General features: G+C 31.9%; 1 protein-coding gene across 2 annotated transcripts in view; it reads right to left on the bottom strand.

The window, feature by feature from the left end:
- Nucleotides 1–4,986: 4,986 nt before the first annotated feature.
- The window catches only part of LOC129951544 (insulin gene enhancer protein isl-1), a 61,329-nt gene continuing 46,150 nt past the window's right edge, over nt 4,987–20,165 (bottom strand). Inside the window, exons 2-9 of one of the 2 annotated variants that reach the window (XM_056063752.1) lie at nt 15,499–15,688; nt 12,490–12,620; nt 11,608–11,790; nt 6,820–6,940; nt 6,564–6,726; nt 6,269–6,484; nt 6,014–6,170; nt 4,990–5,943 (exon numbers count right to left, since the gene is read on the bottom strand). In XM_056063752.1, the coding sequence (XP_055919727.1) occupies nt 5,882–5,943; nt 6,014–6,170; nt 6,269–6,484; nt 6,564–6,726; nt 6,820–6,940; nt 11,608–11,790; nt 12,490–12,620; nt 15,499–15,688 (1,223 nt within the window). In that variant the 3' untranslated portion in view covers nt 4,990–5,881. Of the gene's footprint in view, nt 6,171–6,268; nt 6,485–6,563; nt 6,727–6,819; nt 6,941–11,607; nt 11,791–12,489; nt 12,621–15,498; nt 15,689–20,165 lie in introns of both variants that reach the window. The other variant, XM_056063753.1, reaches the window with a different exon arrangement.

Genomic DNA, 20,165 nt, shown 5'->3' with positions numbered 1-20,165 from the left:
AAAGTTCACTTTTATACACACAAAAGAGCAAACATGATTGATTTTGACATTTTCTTTTCTGTTTTTTTGTTCAGTGTTGCCATACTTGATTTTTTTGTTGGGGTTTTCTTTGATTTTAGTGCTCAAATGCAAAAAGTATTTTGCATATACCCAAACTATCAATTCAAAAAACTTGTTTTAGGTTCAAAAAACGATATTCAAAAAAGGAGGGTTAAGTCCGAAAAAGAAAATATTTTTTTTATCAGACAAAAATGGTTTCCTCGCCTTAATAATATATATGTTCTACATTAATATATATGTTCTATATAATAATATTTATGTTCTATTCAGACACCTACCTAACGGTAAAAAAATCAGTAATAAATTTGTGCTCTTGTAATAGAAAGTTACCCCTCGGACTAAACTTCTAAAAAATAGATAATTAATGAGTCTATGATGTGTTGAAAAAAAAGTAGAATTTTAATCAAATGTCAACTTTCTGGACACGATGGATGAGAAAAATTTCATTGATGATTGGTTAGTTGTGAGTTCCATAATTTAAATCTCAGTTATGAATATTGGAATTTGTTGTCGTCTTTGTTAAAGCTTTTTGACTAAATTTTCATAAATACTCTGAAATCAGATGACAGCTTTCATAAGGAAAAAGAACTGTGTTCTGTAATATTTTCAGACGACACAGAAATATATCTACGAAGAAAACTGACTTATGGGGTTTGCTCTCTTTCGACTCACAAGCTACGCTGAGAGGATTTTGCCCGTTAGCATTAGCATGTGTTATTTCAGTGCATTTGTTATGGAAAAGCCCAGATTCTATATAGTTGTTATAGGGGTTGGTCTCAGTTATGTAGAAATAGGGTGGAAGCAATGTGAAGTGAACTCAGCAGTTCAAAAAAGAGATCCGTTGGTTTCAAAAATTGAAAAATTAATGCAATAGTTTCAGAAAAATGAACTGTGCAACTTTTTTTCAGTGAAACCTTTTTTCCACCACTCACATGTATTCACCGATACGGATAGAGTTCACCTCAAATATAATTTGAGGTCGTTTCTCGTGATAACTATATTTCTCTATGGTTATACCTCACTCCCACCTAATTGTTTAAAAGGGATAGGGAAGTAGATACAACATTTTTAATTTAAAAGAAAAAATAGTTTGGAAGAAATAAATTAATGAATGAGCAGCCTAAATGAGTTGCCTCAATGAGTAAACTCTGAACACAGCTCAAATCTACAGATTTTACTTTTATGGCTGAATTACAAACACGCTTCAGCCTTGGCTTCGTCTGCTTTACAGTGGGCCTGCTTCGAGGTTGCTTTGAATGACATTTCTATTATTTCATCCCTCCAAAGAGCAAATATTTTGTTTGTTGACATTTTTTTACAGCTGTTGAGCTATCAGAAAAATCAAATGTTGATCAAATCTGAACTAGAGCTACCGTTTGGAGTCACATTACGTTCTTTTCCTTACGATTGTCAAACGAAACATGATGTCGAAGCTATATTGTGATAGCATGTATTGAACTCCTATGGCTGAACTCGTAAACGTCAGGTGAAGCCGAAGCTGAAGCGTGTTTGTGATTCAGCCATTAGATTTGATTTAACTTTCAGCTTTATTTGAAAATTCGTTATTGATTTCCAGTGCAATGTAGCCTCACAATTCCAACTTTCATTGAGAGAGTTTCACTTTTGAAAAAATAAATTTAAATAGGATTGGTTAAAGAATTTCTTTGGAAAAGTCTTATTTTTGTCCGAACATAAAAATAACCATCTCAGCTTTTAATACCTGTTTTAATTTATGATGGAAATTTCCAAACTAGATATTTCCGTAGGTAATGTGCCAGTTGGATTGGTTTTCATCATTGAAAACAATTTTTTGGCCAGTTTGTAATTCTAAGATTTCTGAGGATTTTCTCAGACTTATTGACAGATCAGGAAAATGAAATATAAACACAATAAACAGTTTATTATCACCTAACAATCAAATTAGCTTTGTATTTCTTTTCTTTTTTTGGATTGTGCGATAGAGAATTCTTAAGAAATCGTATCATAAAAGTTCTGTTTTCAGTTTTACGGCAGCAAAAGTGAGGAATTTGAATGAGAAATGTTTTTTTTTTATATTTCAGAGAATACTAAAACCTTCAAGATTCTAGAAATATAAACTGGCCAGGTTGATTTTTATTGACAGGTCGTTTATAGTTACCATTGAAAATGTCCTGATTGAAATCAACTACTGACAGAAATCCATCATTGAAATTGTATAAAAATGATACACAAAACTTGTTCAGAAATTTTATACCCCAATTACCATTGGCGAGTGGAATGAATAAACGTGAGTGTGAGAAATTTGTATTTCCGTTGGCGAATTGAGAACAGTTGATTCTTAACTTAAATGTCAGACATTTTTCGAAGATTGATCTCACTCTATTTTCGCTATGGAATGTTAATTGATTTGAACGTCATTCGTGTTATTATTTGTCGAACGTTTATATTGTGTGAGAAAAAGTCTAAGCATACATATGTAAATGAAATGTCGGAAAATAAAACAATGTAAGTTCATAAGTATATTTCTTTTATAAAATAACATGAATCAATGCATTTTTATTCAGCTGCAAGAGAACTATTTAAAATCAGTACGAAAAGTTAGTCGAACTGATGGAATCGAACCCGAATGTACCGAGAAGTGTTGGAGAGTTTGGTTCTTCAAAAAAAAGGAATATTGGGATCCAAGTGTGTTGAGGGTTGTAGCAAATTACCCTCAACACACTTGGGGCACCTACTCGCGATGGAAAAGAAAAATTATTGAACGACGAAATAAAAATATAAATACTACCATGGAACATTGAACGTGCTCCTCTTTGGTACCACCTACCACGTTTTAAGAACTGACTTAAGATTACTGAAGTTCCATACAAATAAATAATGGGTTGATCCAGGATATCTTGAGTGAACATAACGAATACACATTTTATAGTCCAACGCATTAAAACCAAAAGCTACTCTCGGGGAAACAACTTGAAAAACAACTTAAAAAAGAGTAGGTTCGTGCGTTTTGTTTCTCATCGAATGACAGGTTGGACATAATTTGTCTTGTGACAGACCTAAGTCAGAATCTTTTCCTACGCTGCTCTGACAACTCCCACTAGCAAAAGAAACTTAGGGCAGAAGCAAATTTTAGAATGGCAGGGATTAATGAAGTGCTTGCATTTTTCAATTGGCCTTCCAATTTGTTTAATACGATGACAAACGCTTCCTTATTCGAAAATATGATCTAAGACTTAAAGAATTAAAATAACTTCCAGTTGGTACAAAATATTTGTTCTACTTACAGATGATTAGGGAGTACCAAGAAAGTAGAGTTGTCTAGAATATTCATTCATGCATTCTTACTTTTTTTCTGTCATTTTCGTTTTCTCCAAAAAACAAATGTAATGTTGCTTATCATTTTGGTTTATTTTGTATTTTTATTAAATATGAAAATTATCAATATTAATAAACAGAGCAGTTTTTATGAAATTTCATGAGTTGACGTTTATTAATGCCTGTTATTTTTTGTTGTTGTATGGTTGCACTGAATTTCGAACTCGGATTGTAAAGTTCGCCAACCGTGGTATGTCCAATGTTTTAGTTCGCTAATGAAAACATCTCACTTCGAACGTTCGACCCAACCATAATAGGGGTATTAGTTTCCGTCAGAAGAATATATTTTTAGAAAAGTTTTGCTCTTAAAACAATATTCTTTTGAGTTTATTTTTGATTAATCAGTATATAATAAAAAATACACTAAAAACTCTATTCAAACATTTTTTTCGGATTGATTTCAATGGTAATCTAACTCGGCTCCATTGAGGTAAGCGGAATTATCTCCAATTTCCTCCGAATCGGAGACATTTTGCTTCAAGGTAGTTGTCCGATCAGCTGATCGGACATTCTATCCGACAAAATTCAACGCATGCAATTTGCATGCGGTGCTTTGCGATTGTTTGGTTATACTTGACAGATACAGTTTTTCTTGAATCTGGAAGAGAATATCGTAGAATTATTAGAAGATAAGAATTAGATTAGAAGATAAGTTTACTTACGCCGCGTCAGATAGTTCACGTATATTGGTTTCATTTCGCAATGTTTTCCTATTTTCTTTCATTCTCATCCTCCAATCCTCATTGGATTCAGCGTAAAAAAATAAACCAACACTATCCATTTCTTATTATTATTGCTTGTATAAAGTCAAATAAATAAATAAAAATGTATATTTCAACAGTTTTTTTTTCTTCAATTTATCCTTTTTCTTTGACACTTCAAATGGAAACAAAAACATATGTTTGAAATAGCGAGGGAACTTTATTCGAAAGTTTTGATTAAAAAACATTGCATTAAAAATGCTAGCGCATTATAATTGAAAAAATTACTTTTTATGAGCAATAAACTACGTTCTGCCACAAATTTTTCATGGTTTAAAACGCTTATTGTCATTATTTTATAAAATATTGTCGGAAATATGTCGCATTTTCGATATATCGGTTAATTTGCACATCTATACCTGAAATTTATATCCATCGCATTGCGTCGTCTCATGTCTGTAAAATGTCTTCAGATGACAGCTACCTCAAACTGGAATTCGATCTCCGAAAGAAAGTTCCGCTCCGACGGTTACCTCGATAGGGCTGACTAGCTCCTAAGGGGCAAGATGACATATGCACATGTTTTTGGTGGTTATCGAAAAAAGTCAGTTTTTTGAATTTGAAATAAACTTTCGGTCTAGTAATGTCTAGCCTTGTTTGCACAGCAAAATCAACAGTATTTTCACAAATTTCTTAAAGGAAAAAAACTTGTAGTCAATCAAAACGCAATAACATATTTTATGTTTTTCAATTTATTTATGTATTTTTATATATATACTGAAAATCGTTTCATAATGGTTTTTATATAATATAATTTTCTTTAAATAAAGTTATTAATAGTTTTTTTTTACATAATACATTCAATAGTTAATTCATTTTCATGTATATTAAACAATAATTTCTAATTACTTTATGTCTAGGTTTTTTTACATATAATTTTAAATAATATTTATTTATATATATAGTTTTTTCCGTTAATCTATTGATTTTTGTCCAAATTCTCAATGCTATCTATCTAAACTTAAAGTTGTTGTTTTTTATTTTTTTTTTAATTTACAAATTATGATTTCTTACATTTTGCTTTTTCACAAATAGTAATCATCATTAGACACAATAAACAAAAAATTTATTTGTTTTAGCATTTTTTTGTATTACCGTGGTTTTGCTTTGGTAGCACGATTTTCTCAATTTTTCCTCTAATTGCCTATATACTTTATATAATGAAAATCTATTTCTAAGGTTTTGTTTTTTGTTTTTTATCTTTTTTACATTTTTACAATATTTTTGTGTTGTTCAAAATCAACATGAAATATATTCAAAAATAAATATAAATAATAAATTTAATTTTAATTTACAACAACAGAAATTAAATTACAAATGAAAAAACAACAAACAATATTCCTGTTTTCTATTCCTCTATATTTTCTTTCATTTCATTTTTTCTATTTTTTTTAATACAACATGAGTATTTGGTATTTTGAATTTCATACTGCATTTTTGACATCACAGTGCCTGCATACCGTTAAAAACAAAATATGTATTTTTATAAACAATAAAATAATAAAATAAGAAAAAAAAATATTCTATATATTTATATTGCATGTGGTAAAAAGCTTCGGGCCAAGATGGTGTCCAAATACACAAAACAACAGAGCAACAAGAACAACAACAACGCCAGTAATAACAACAAAAACAACATGCTTGTTGCCAATCACGACCACCAGCTGGCGTTGGCGCTGGCGCTGATGCTGCAGTAGAAGTAACTTTCACATTACGGCATTTGGTGTGAATTTATTCAAGACATTGAGTAGCGAAGCTATTTTGGACTCTGTTTGGTAAAAAGCAAATTAAATGCATTTATGAATTTTTGATGGTTTTCTATGGACTGCCTTGCATACTGTCATCGCTTTCCAGATAAGTGACATAAGAGTCTGTACTGTCAGGATGGTGGTGTAGTCCGGCATTGTCCATGGGCGGCGGGCCGCCCATTTGTCCTGGCGGTGGGGGTCCTTGCAGGGGAACCGGTGGCATGCCATTCAAATCATAACCATGCATCTGAAGATTAAGGTTTTTTGTTTTGTGGTTATGGTGAAAATGAGTGGTTTTTTTGTTTGCGATGATGACAGGTCGGTTATGACAAAAACTCAACTCACCTGATTCACCAATTGTTGAAAGGCAGGGGTGTGTGTATTGATGGCACCGTTATTATCGAGATCAGCATGAAGTGCAAAATCTGATAGCGCCTTCCATGGTGGTTGATATGTTTGTACATCGATGCCGTGCAAATTCAAAGGCGAATCATGACGGACTGGTGAGCTTGCTACCATTGGAATACCTTGCATTGCACCGTAACCAAGTTTTCGTCCTTCCTGGTGTCGAGACAAATTAAAAAAACTCGTTAGATAATGTTTCATAAAGTATTCCATGGTTGTTTTTTTTTTAAATTACCTTTTCTTGTTGCATTTGCAACTTCATTTGAATTGTCTTTTTCTTGTCCTTACACCGTTTATTTTGAAACCACACTCGAATAACACGCGGTGAAAGTCCAGTCATCTCGACAAGTTGCTCCTTCATCAGGGCATCAGGTCTGGGATTAGCATTATAGCAGGTTCTAAAAATAAAATAGAATGTTATAAGGAGGGAATACTAAACAAACCTTAAATATCGTTACACATGTAAAATATCAAAAGTATTGTGAACTTACCTTAATGTGTGCAATTGCTTTTCATTGAGCACTGTTCGCACTCTTGTTGGTTTGCCGTCCGATGGTCCCGATGGTCGTTTTTCTCTAATACTTTTATGTGATCCAGATTCGCTTCCAGAATCTATAAATAAACAAAATAAAAACAAGTTTCTTAAGTAAAATATTTGTTAAAAGAACGATAATTTAAAATATAATCTAGTCGAACTAGGATTTAAGATAACAAAAGTTTGTAACTTGCTGGATTTCGATTGTTTTATGTTCCGATAGGTTCTAAACTGATCATATATTTAAAATACTCTTAACCTAACATTTTAAACACTTTAAACTTAAAAAATTTACACAAGAAACAGACAAAAAAAAACATAAAAATCACATCTAAATCGTACATCAATAACCCATATCTACTGAAAAAAAGAACGCGCCTCATTGTCTAACCAATCGAACCGAAAGATGTCAAACATAGTCATCAAAAGGTAGCCGCTATGCGATCGATGTCACGCAAGATGCAAACGCAGTGTAGAACTTTAACTCTCTTCGCTTAGGCTGACATATTTTTGGTTTCTGTTCTTTACTAAGTTCGCTTTATGTGGTGCTTCGTGTTTCCTTAAAAAAAATAGACACTTTTCTTTTGGTGGTATTTCATTTTTCACCTTCGATGATTACAAAATTGTTAATCAATCACGTTCGTTTCTTTTTTGTTGTATGTTCGATTTTGTTTTGTGGTCTTTTTCTTTCAAAGTCATATACTATTTCTTATAGCTTTTTGGGATATCCCGACAACGCCGCCGCCACTTGCTATGTTTGTTGTTATCATGGTTATTATTTATTCAGAGGAAAAGATTAAGTGTGTTATGCGATGATTTCGATGTTATTATTATTTTCGAGAGGGTGTTTTGAATAATGGAGGTTGACCTGGGTACGCAATATTCAAAGGGGAACTAAACGTACACTCAAGTGAAACTGACATTTGATGAAGAAGGAACCCAAAAAAGGAGCAAGAATTAAATTTTGTTCGAGGCTACTTTTTGCAGACTTCTGAAGTTGACTTCCCTAGGCTTCAATAGAAAATGTTGGATATTTTTGACAAGAGGGAAAACTAGAAAATTGTTCGTTATTGTGTTTATTTTTGACTCTTTTGTAGTGAATCATATTGACGTTTCATATACATCAAATGTTATCAAATATGACATATTGGTGTGCATATAAATATAAACTTAAATCATGATTGGTAAGCAAATATGGCGCTTTTAATTGATACTTCGGAAGCTTTCTGAATTACATTAAGTGACAGTTCATCCATCTTAAATTAAAAAAAGAAAATGCCCCATAAGGGGTTGGGCAGAAAAACACCATTAAAATGTGAAGGAAATCGCACTAATTTTGACTAATTTGAGAATCGATAAGATTTGTTTGATTTGGTCTTGGCATATCTTCTTCCAGAACCGAAGTTAGAAAATGTAATGTGAACAATAAATTCTGACAACTTTTCAAAATTAAAAGTAAATTAAATTTGTAGAGTATGTATAGTTCAAACTCCTATTTTACTTTCAAAAATGCCTTTTATTGCGTATTTTTCCCTCTATAACAAACCTTTGTAAATTGTAATCTATATTGATTTCGAACACGACAGTGACATAACTTCACAAACTATTTATAAATCACCAACACTTCAAACTAAACAAAACAAAAACACGTAGAACAAATACATTTTTATTTAGACAAAAAAAATCCATTTCAATACAAACAACTCGCAGTTATCTCAACCAATTGCGCTCTCATACCATAAATAACTCAAAATAACAATCTGTCTGCCATGATCAAAGGATATTTTTATAAAAGAATTTGCTAATCTGTCACTCAAACAATTGGATACGAAAACGAACTAACCTACGTTCTATATACGTATAACGTATGTAGATACTGTATGTGCCGAATACACAAACTATGCACACACTATATGTATACACCCTATTCTACGATACGATAGCTCACGCCATCTTTTGCTATACCTATAATAGCTCAGTCGTAACCAGTGTGATCATAAATTGGCTTTTGCTCGCGATAAGCCAAAGCAGCCGGTGAGGCAACACACAAAACGTCTCTCAGTCTCTGAATTTAAGTTCCAAATCATGATGCCAAGAATGTCATAGACTTCAGTTTGACGTCTATACAAGTATAGTATAACGTATGTATATGAGGAATTTTGCACGCAAACCAAACCTTGCGGTCTTTCGACTGTATATGACGACATAAGAGACATGAAGCATGAGAGCATAATAAGATAGGCAAAGCTTTTTAGACGAACTTCCCTTCTATCCCTAAACCTACTATATATAATAATATACCGTATGGTAAATGCAGACATGCCTACTTGAACGTTCATAGATATGCACTGGCTAGTGGCTACAATGTACACACATCTCCTTGGGTGAAGTGCAGATAGATAGGAATTTGAGTTGCTTTAACTTTGGCACACCTTGCGCAATTGCATTCTTTATTTCTTGGATTGAGTCATTTGTCATTGTTTTGCTTTCTTTCTTTGTTTAGGGATTGTTATTTTTGCAAAAAGCTGAACATATGTAGGTATCAAATTATTTAATTACGATTTATTATTTTTTTTCGAAAAATGCGAACATCTTTTATTCCAAATCGAAAATTTAAGAATGAGTTAAAAATAATCGAATAGGGCTTATGATTCACCTGTGCAATGATTTTGTTTCATTAGGTAAAGAATGGATGAGTAAGAGAAAAAAAGGTTTCTAAATGTATCGTTTTCGAAATTTCAATATGTTCAAAAACCATTCATAGAATTGACATTTCATTGGGTTTTGGGAACTTTAAACCAAACCAATTGACGGTTATTTTAATTTCTTAAAGAATTTGAACCAAATGTGAGCGAAAAATTAACTAATAACAAACATTTAGAATTACGATTTAAAGTCTTTTGACTGTCACTTTTTTGTATTCTAAACTCTGTATAAATTGTAATATTTATGTTAATTGGTTAATTTGTTTTCCATTTATTGGTTGCACGCGTTAAGTTTTGCATTAAAAAGAATTGCAACATTTTATGTCATAGTTTTATTAGCACCTCGCAAATATCTACATAAGTACTTGCTTTTAACCTTCTCGCCAATCTTAATCAAATAATAACTATGTAATTGAATTTTAATTACAACCATTCAAGTGTCATTCATATAATTTATAATATGCTCTTATATCAGTTTATTTTCAATGGCTTATTTTTCATTGGCGCTCCCTTAAATTGAATCAAGTTATATTTTATTTATCTGTGCTATGCACACAAAGTGCATTGATTTTCAATTATTTTCATGTTATTTTTTTTTTTAAATTTATCTTATCTTTAAGGGCCCACTTTCATCTTGAAGATCTGATTGATTAAATAAATATTATGTGTATGCCCCATTATCTTTCGCAGTTATTTTCAAGTATCAAATATTTTGTCTTGTTGAATAATTGCGCGATATCTATGTATAAGACATTTTTAATAACTATAAGTTTAGTCATCAAAAATCAACCGGCGGAGCGGCGCGGCGTAGTGCCGCCATTGGCGTTGGCGTCGGCAACGTTCTTGATCTTGTCTTTGACACATAATTTTTGTTGTTCTCGTCTTAACTTGACACATGACATTATTAGTAGTTATTTACACTGTTAATTATGTCTAGCTGTCAAATACAAATTGCACTTGCAATATTTTAAAGATTTAAAAATCAATATTAGATATTTTTTACAATGAAGTTTTTCATCGTAGTATGTATGTAAGTTCAACAATTAAGGTTTGATTTTGAAAAAAACCTACATACATCAAAATTCTACATTAAAGGCACCGCTACACTTTGAAGCTCAGACGGCATAGCAAAAAACAAACTCTTTTGACATTCACTGTCATGTTTGATATGCTATCGAAGTTGTTGACAATAAAGTTACGATGGTTTTTTTTCCCGTCTTCATTATTATATCATTGTAAGTTTATATACACGTTGGATTCTTTATATACTTGGTCGATAAATAAGTTCCGCTGACTACTCGTATCTGTGGGGAATGATTTAAAAAGATAAACAGAAAAACTATTTCCTTCTAGTAAAAAAATAAAAACACAAACTGTATTCTGACGTTTCATTTAAACTTGAAAAACAATATTGAAGTAAAAAATTAAAATACAATTAGATAACAAGTTGTAATTGCAGTGTGAACATGGTTTAATTATTTGTTTATTTCGATTGATAAAACGTGGGTTGCATTATGATTTGACGTTTTTTTCTTTTACATATTTGTAGGAAGAAAAATAATAGATGTTATGAAAAAGGCATTGACAGAGGATAAGAAAAAACATACAAATTTTTTTAACATTAAAATGACGTTTGACGTTTCAATAACAACTTAAGATGGAAAAATTATTCTTTTTAGTTTTATGGAATTTGTTTTTCTCTTCTAGATGCAATATAAAAAATATAATCTTAGAATTTAGGAGTTTGTTCAAAAATAAAGAGTTTGTTGAAATTAACATTTTGATTGTCAAAGTGGGTTGAGTATTCTTTAAGCATAAGATAAGAAAAAACAAAGATTTTTTGAACATTAAAATGAGGTTAGAAGTTTCAATAACTTATGATGGAAAATGATTCTTATTAGTTTTTTGGAATTTGATTTTCCTTTCTAAATGCAATATAAAAATTCAATATTAGAATTTCGGAGTTTGTTCAAGAATAAAGAGTTCGTTGAAATTGACATTTTGATTGTCAAAGTGGGTTGAGTATTCTTTAAACTTACCTGACATTGATCCTAATTCGCTGGAATGATTGTTATTGCTTAAATTTGTATTGTTATTATTGTTGGTGTTATTATTATTACTTTCTAATGAGGATGTAAGACTACTTTGTGAGGTTTTCTCTAGGACATCGTGATCTTCTTTACAATAGAGAGCACCACCGTCTCGCAACGCAAATTCATCACCTGTAAAAAAAATAAAAAAAAAATATTTTAAACAAAAATAAAATGAATCTCCATTTTGCTGAAACAAAGCGGATAGTGAATATTTTTACTAAACATAATTTTCTTAAGATAGCATAATTTATGTCACTATGTGTTCTTGACAAAAACTGTCAGATTGTTATAACTTTACACTGCCCTTTTTTAAGACGACTCATTTTGACGTTTCACCATTTCAAAAGGTTACAACTCATTTAATTTTTTTTTCTGTGTCTCACTCTTCATATTTTTTCAACCTTCAATTGGGATTTGAAACAGAGATGTCAATCGCAGAGAGAGTCTGACAGATTAGATGTAATCAAATACTTTTCTTTAAGCTTAAATTGTCAGAATTGAAGTCACGTATAAAATTTAAGTAGGTATACGTCAATTCTATTACTCCGAATTTTTGTATAGTCAAGTTCATAAGAAAAACTGATTGACAAAACTTTAAACTAAGGCGGTGTTCACATTATTTTGACGTTTCAACTTTGTATCTTGCTAACATTGTTGTATTTGCGTGAGCGAGATAAACAGTTTAGTAGATTTATTTTTATAACCATCAAGCTGGATAGAGAGATAAAATGTCAAAATAAGTTGCCTCAACAGAGTCTGACAATTTTTAACTTAAGTAAAAGATCTTGTATATTAATGGCTTTATTTTATGGATTAAAATACACTTACCAGGAATTAATTGTCGCGCACACGCTGAACATCGAAAACACTCTATATGAAATATTTTCGTCTTCGCTCGCATCACAAAATCATTTTTACTAAATGAGCTTCCACATTTATCACATTTTGTACCAAATAATCTGAAAGTAAAAATTGTTCAGAAAATTTAAATTAAATTCTATAAATATTTATTTCCAATAAAATGTCTTATATCAAGGGCACATTCTGTAAATGTTTATAAAATGACAATAATTCTAAGAAAGTATACAAAATTGTAATTTATGATAAGCAAACAATTATATATGAGAATGAATTTCATTATTTTCTCAGAGCTCCAGTCACGTGTACCGAGCATTTGAATTTGGAAAGGTTCCCAGTTTATGTACACAAAAATGACAGTAGTTAGGTACCTATAATTTTTATTTTGTTTACTATTTTACTATTCGGTGTTAATTAAGTACGTATTTTTCACATACATAACTTTTGAAACTTGAATTGAAATGTGTAAATCAAATAAGTCTATAGTAGTTTTTTTCTTTTTCACACACGCCACCACCAAAGGTCAACATAAATAATAGTATCGCGTAACAATAACTCTATGCTATAAAAATTCTATAAACATGGCAAATAAAAAGGTATGAAGTTTTTCTTTATGTCAAAGATTATACAAACGTGTGTAAATACAATGTACATACATATTTTTTTTCTCGAAACAGAGCTTTAATGTCAAAATTTGAAAGAAAAATTAACAAGTGTTTGTTGGATGTTACAATTTTGTTAGTAAAATTGTAATTAAAGATGTTACTCTTCAAATTTGTTTGAAAGTGAAAAAGCATGATTAGAGTCTAACAAAATTGAATTACAACACAGTTTTGTTTTGGAGATAAAGAACTGTAAGTTGGCAACACTATTTTAACTGGCGGCCATTTTGTCAACCGTCAAGTGAATTATCTTACGTTTGATTTGGCATTACAACATGAGTAGATAAAGCTTCCAAATTGTGCAAATTTATTTAAAAAAATATGTTGCGAAATGCGTATCATGTAGGTTTTGTTAAGCGATGAAGCTAAAGCAAAATGGTATGTCAAAAAAACAAAACGCCCGTATTTTGAGTATTCAAAATCCTCAAGCGTATGTGGTGACATTGTTATATCCACACAAACTGTCTGCTTAGTGTGCTGTATGGGTTGGTGGATTAAATAATGCGTACTATCTTAAAAACGATGCTGGCCAGAATGTTAAAGTCAGTGGTTAATGCTTTACTAACTTTTTCGTTCATCAATTGAACAACCTTGATGTGCAGGAGCTGTGACTTCAACAAAACGGCGCGCAGAGCGATGCGAAATGCCATACAGCTAGTGAGGATAACGTTTGTTAACCACATAGTTTAAAGTTGGAATTGGCCTCCAAGATCATACAATTTAAAGCTGCTACTGTGTTTATAAATAAGCCCGAAACAATTGACTACCTGAAGGACAATATGAACCGCGTTATTATTGCTGAAATATGATCACAAAAGTTACTGAAAATTTAACCTTCAGATTCAGACTACCTTCGTGCCAGCCGTGTCTTTACTTTTTCTTAATTGTTTTATTTTAAATAAATGTTTTTTACAGGAAAGTCCAAAATCTCATTTCAATAAAATGAGTTTGATATAAATACTAAAAAGCTTAAAATTCGCCCTGTTGGTGATGTTTAAACTCTTAACATACAAACGCAACTTTTTAGATAGAAGAACTGTATTTGAATCTTAAAGACTTAAAGCTTTGAAACAACGAAAAGAAAAATTGCATTTAGTAGGAAATAGTTCTTGCTAGACTAGCTGACCAGGCACACGCTGCTCTATAAGTTCATTTTCATGTGATTTAAAACCTCTTAATGCAATTTTATCAATCAATGAAACTTAAAATAAAAAAGTGCGTATACGCCCAAGTGCACAGTAGTAAAATGATCAAAAAACAATAAATGGTGATATGTAAGTTTATTTTATGGTTACAATTTACATGCAATTTAAAAGATAAATGAAAAAACGTAACAAATGTTCACTGTACTCAGTAGCATTACCACTTTAATAAAAAAAATATACAAGTGCATTTTTATGAAACAATTTACTAATAAATTTTGTAGAATTGCTTATTACTTTTTAAAGTGTGGTTTATACAATATATTTGAGTATATTTTATATTTTTTATGACAAATATTAAAATAATTACAACTTCATCAAAATGAAATTATGCACTTAACATATTTCTTGGTCTATTGAATACTAAGTCGATATAAAATGTATAAAAATGGATTTCTTAAAACATTAAGTAAATTGACTAATACATTTTATTATAATACGTATTTTTCTTATACCTAAACTTGGAAATAAAAAACAAGTTGAACAAAGTAGAGTAAAAAATAAAATTAAGTATAGATATATAATGATTTTAACCATAAATTGGTGTTGTATAGGAGTTAAGAGGTAAAGGTAGGCGTATGTCTATGATACGAGTATTTTAGTATCTTTTTTGGTTAATGTACATTTACCTATAGCTAAAAAAATCAATTGAAAACTGTTTGTTCGAGTAATTAACATAAATTGGTTAAATCTTTGCATAATATATGTAGGTACCATATTCATTTACTACTTATTTTGATTTTTTTTATATCTCATTTATCGTTACGGCGGCACTGTGTGGCGGCACGGTGATGTCGGCATTTCAAAGTGATTTTTTTTTTTCAGACTTTAACCGTGCAAAATATATTCAGGTAATGTCATACCAACAATATACCAAACGGCAGCTTAAAAATGTATACTATAGACTTTCAAATATTTACAAACGTAAGTACCCATCAAATATAAAAGAAATACTTTTCTGGCCGTTTATTTATATTTGTTTCTCTGACAGATTTATCTGACACATCAAACATACAACCATGAGTAAGTTGGTTCAAATAAATTTAAATCTAAATATATTTTAAAGTAACTTAACTTATTTAAAAAGGTATAGGTATAACAAGAATATAGCTTACCTAACATAATCACGTTTGCAGTAAGTTTTGCCATCGCGAACAAAACATGTACAACTCTCGTCGAGAAATTGCCGACACTCCTGACACTTTAGGCACGCTGCATGCCATTCTAGATCGGGGGCGACACGCAGGATATACTGGTCATGAATTTGGCCCCCACAACCCACACAAAGTGATAGCCGTTGTTTTTCTGTAAATATAAATAAAAACAAAAGAATGAAATTAGTTATTGTTTCATTTTCAATATCAAATCAACATTATTCTTGCTCCGTGTTCGTCTGACTGCCGTGCCGGCCGCCGCCACCGTGACGTGCGTCGTCATTCAGCGACGACGACGGCGAAAAGTCGGGCGTTTGTCAGTATGGTGAATAATTTTTGTTTGATTATTCTTTCGTTCAAAATGGACGAAACAATAAAAAAAACAGTCTATTTATATGCTAAATATATGTCATATGTAGGTACAGAAATTTTATATATACAAAAAAAAACTATATATATATAAGATACATGGCATTCGTGTCATGAATAATTTATAAAGGCGGAGCAGAGCAGACCATCTTTTTTTGGTGCTTCTCCTGCTCTTTCACTGAGTATAGTATAGTATTGTGTAGTAAAGTGAGTTCGTGTCGAGTTCCGGATGAGAATATGGTGTTATGTGTATATATTTTGGTGATATTTTGATTATTTTTCTTTTTCTTCTTCGTGAGTTTCTTTTTTTTTCTTTGGTATGTCTTTTGTTAAAATTATTTTTGTATCCATCTTAAGTTCTTCGTTTGAGCCTCCATTTTTTATTCAGATACTTTGTGTTTTGTTTTTCTCTCCTCACATTTCGGACTCATCCAATGCGAATGGAATTTTGATTGCACCCCGTCTTCATCGTCGTTCTCGTTGTTGACGCTGAACAACAATCGACGCGACGGTGGAGACGACGACGCACGTTGCCATTGCCGTTGCCGTGGCAGTGTTCGTGGAGTAAGTTCGAATTTGAGAACGAGTGGATCCTGCGCAGACCCGCCTCTGTTCCATAATGGAAGACTGGATAGGAATATAAATACCTACAGCAACAAAAAAAACCTACCTTCCCTCTACACATCCCTACAAAAAAGGTTCGAAGTAAGGGGAAATAAAATAATTTATTTGCACGCAATTTAAGACAACTCTCAAACTCTACAAATAAATTATGTAGGTAGATAAAAAAACGTCTTTTTATATATAAAGTACATACCTATATTTTGTTTCTTATTTTATTTTGTTTACACAAATTTAAATTGTTTTTTTTTTATCGCATTGTAAGTATGTACTCTCGAATATATTTATTTTGTACCTATACAGAGGTGAATGGGTATATTAAAGCTAAAACATAACTATAAAATTTTCTCACCTGATAGGTATCTAGGTACCTACTACTTTACCTTAGGTACCTATATAACTATCATCAAGATATTATAGTATCTATACTTATTTTATAGGGAGTGAAACTATCTGGAACACTAAGTTGAGTGTTGTATCCTGTATAAGTTATCTTTAAGTTGGTGTAAGTTTTTTGTTTAAATATTAAAATGTAAAGTAGCACCCGGTTATCAGCGTCTTAGGTTTTATTAAGCTTCCAACTTACTTAAATTTGTTTAAGAATTTGGGGAAAAAGTGATTAATGTGCATTGTTATCATTATTTCAATAACTTATATATTTCATTGATCGTATATTTGTTATTTTAAAGGATAAAATTTAATAGGAAGATGCAAAGAAATGTTAGGTACCTTTGTATTTTAAAGTATTGATTGACGAGACTTTTGCTAGTTTGCATCACGATTTCGGTCGTAGATGTTTTTTCAAATCCATTCACATCCTCTAGTAGGTCTAGAGAACTGTACGATACAATTTAAAAGTTAATCAATGAAAATTTACAGTTTATAATTTGACATATAGAAAATAACATTATTTGGACAACCATATGATACATGTTATTTTAAAAATGTCGAACCTCATCTATCTTAAACCGAAATCAGAAAAATTTCGATGTAATTCTGATTTTTAAAATGATTTTGAATTAATATGTAAAAATTGTTAACGTTAGGAGACTGTACTCTGAATAAAACTGCAAAGCTGGGGCAATTTCTTTTTAGGCCACACCGAGAAGTTATTCATAGTATGCAAATCAATTGTAATATTCAATAAATTGTAAGAAAATACTTGATTAAATTAAGCCTATCCATTTACAGTGCAGGCTGACTGGGAGAGTAAAACTTACCTAAGGGACTGGAAGGATGGAGTTATTGTAAAGTTACCAAAGAAAGGAAACCTCAAAAACTGTTATAACTGGCGCGGTATCACAATTCTGTCCGTTTTACCGAAGTTAATGGCAACAATTATTCTAGAGAGGATTAATTCCTGGATCGAGTCTACCCAAGCGAGGTTTCGTAGTGGCCGATCGGGCGACGACCAATCAACACCTTGCGAATCATACTCGAACAATCATCTGAGTGCAAATCACCGCTGTACCTAATGTTTGTAGATTTTGAGAAGGCGTTTGATCGGGTCAATAGTGAATGCATCTGGAAATCGCTTATTGCGCGAGAAATCCCTGAGAAAATTGTCACTGTTATTAAAGAATCGTACAACAACGCAAGGTCTTTTGTGTTGCACAATGGACAGCTTTCCGACTCCTTCGATGTGGTCAAGGAGTAAGACAAGGACCACATTCTAGTGTCATTCGCTGCAATTGAATGGAGAGGTGGCTGGCTTAAGGTTTAACACAAATAAGACCAAAGTAATGACCGCGGGCCAAAGCACACAAGTTATTCTAAGGCGTCGGACCATAGAGGGGGTCGAGCAGTTTAATTATCTGGGAAATTTTATAACTCTCGATGGCGGAACGGACCTAGATGTTAACAGTAAAATAAACAAAGTCCGTAGTGAATTTGGAATCCTTTCTCCTGTGTGTAACTCTAGCATAACATCGCTATGCAAATTGAACGTACACATTATGCAACGGAAATGGTGTTGGATCGGCTATATACTAATGAAACCTGACGACAATATAGCAAAACAATCCGTAAAATGTAATCCACAGAGTAATAGACGCGTTAGAAGTCCAAAGACAACTTGGAGGTCATCAGTTTTAAAGGAGGCTCGGTCTCAAGGTATTTAATCGTGGCCACAGCTGAGGTCAGTAGCGATGATTCGGAATAGGTGGAAGGATCTTGTTGTTGCCCCACGCTCTAGGAGGAGTTGAAGCGCTGCTGTACTTGTAGCCGAACAAAATATATTTACCTGTGACTGAGTGACATCCATTGGCTCACAATATAATCTATAGGTGGCGCAACAGTCCGTAGAGAACCAGGGCCAAGTTACTTACGAATCTCGAGCTCAACCATTCCTGATGTGTTCAAGTAAAGGAATGGAGAGGACTTACAGTTTAAAGCCGAATCCGAAAGATTTCATGAAAGAGCAGAAAGCACTTGGCATGAAGGTTAGTGTGTTGGACTATCATGCCAGAGGTCTTGGTTTCGATCCCTGCCTATGCCATCTAAAGTCGGGTACTGCCTCTTGCGAGGAATTGACAAAAATTATCCAAGAGTAATTCTTGTCATGAAAAGTGCTTTCTCAAATTTGCCGTTCTGATTCGGCTTAAAAAACTGTAGGTCCCCTCCATTCCTGACAACAGTACTCTCACACAGGAATGGTTGAGGGTTGTACGTCACTAGGCCCTAGTCTTAAACGGACTGTTGCGTCACCCAATTTATTTATTTATAGCAAAAACGGTTCCACGTTGGGAGAAATTGATTTCTGAAAAATAATAATCCTCGCATTAAGAATAACTTTTTGTTAATTTGATACAAATGTTTAGATGGATTATATCTCATTGGTTATTTTTATTTTTTGTTTATTTGACACAAATAATATTTCCTTTAGTTATCATTTTTCTTAATAAACCTTTTATTGCACGGACAAAAATTTACCTTAACCGAGTGCGATTTTCTCTCGGTTAAAAAAAAATAGGGTAAAATGACCATATTCTCGTGAAAAATTCTATAAGTATCTATTGCTAATAAGATCCGAGCCAAAACGGTTAATTCATTACTGTTCAAAAAAGCAAACTGAATTGCTCTTATAAAACAAGTTAGTCGACTAAAATAACCATAACATTTTGCTTTTCATGTGTGTACATAACACATAAGAATCTCGTCAAAAAAAAAACTATTGATATGGAGTTTTTAACACACCAATCAGTTTTTTTTTATAGTTTTCCCTATGCAAATTTAAGCAAATGAGAGTATTGTAATAACTCATAAGCACCTTGTTAGAAATTAACAGTTAATATTGTTTAATTAAAAACAACAACTGTGCAGTTTTAAACAGAGACATTTAGGAAATTTAAACAAACACAATTGAACTGTCACTCGTTAAAAAACAAACAAAGTGTGTTGTCATATTAAAGCCGATAGCTCGGATTTTATTAACCGAATTATGTATTACTATTTAAACGAATACAACTTTGTTCAAATAACATAAGCAAACTGCTCAAAACAAACAACAAGAGTTATTTTATTACTGATAACTGCTCGGGTAAAACAAACCAATTTATTCAAGAAAAACTAACAAATGCATTTTTGCTAATAGATCACAACCACACGGTTAAAAACAAACAATAAATGTTGTTTTCTAT

The sequence above is a fragment of the Eupeodes corollae genome, chromosome 3 (assembly GCF_945859685.1).
Source record: "Eupeodes corollae chromosome 3, idEupCoro1.1, whole genome shotgun sequence".
Classification (NCBI taxonomy): domain Eukaryota; kingdom Metazoa; phylum Arthropoda; class Insecta; order Diptera; family Syrphidae; genus Eupeodes; species Eupeodes corollae.
This window is presented reverse-complemented; position numbering and strand designations above follow the sequence as displayed.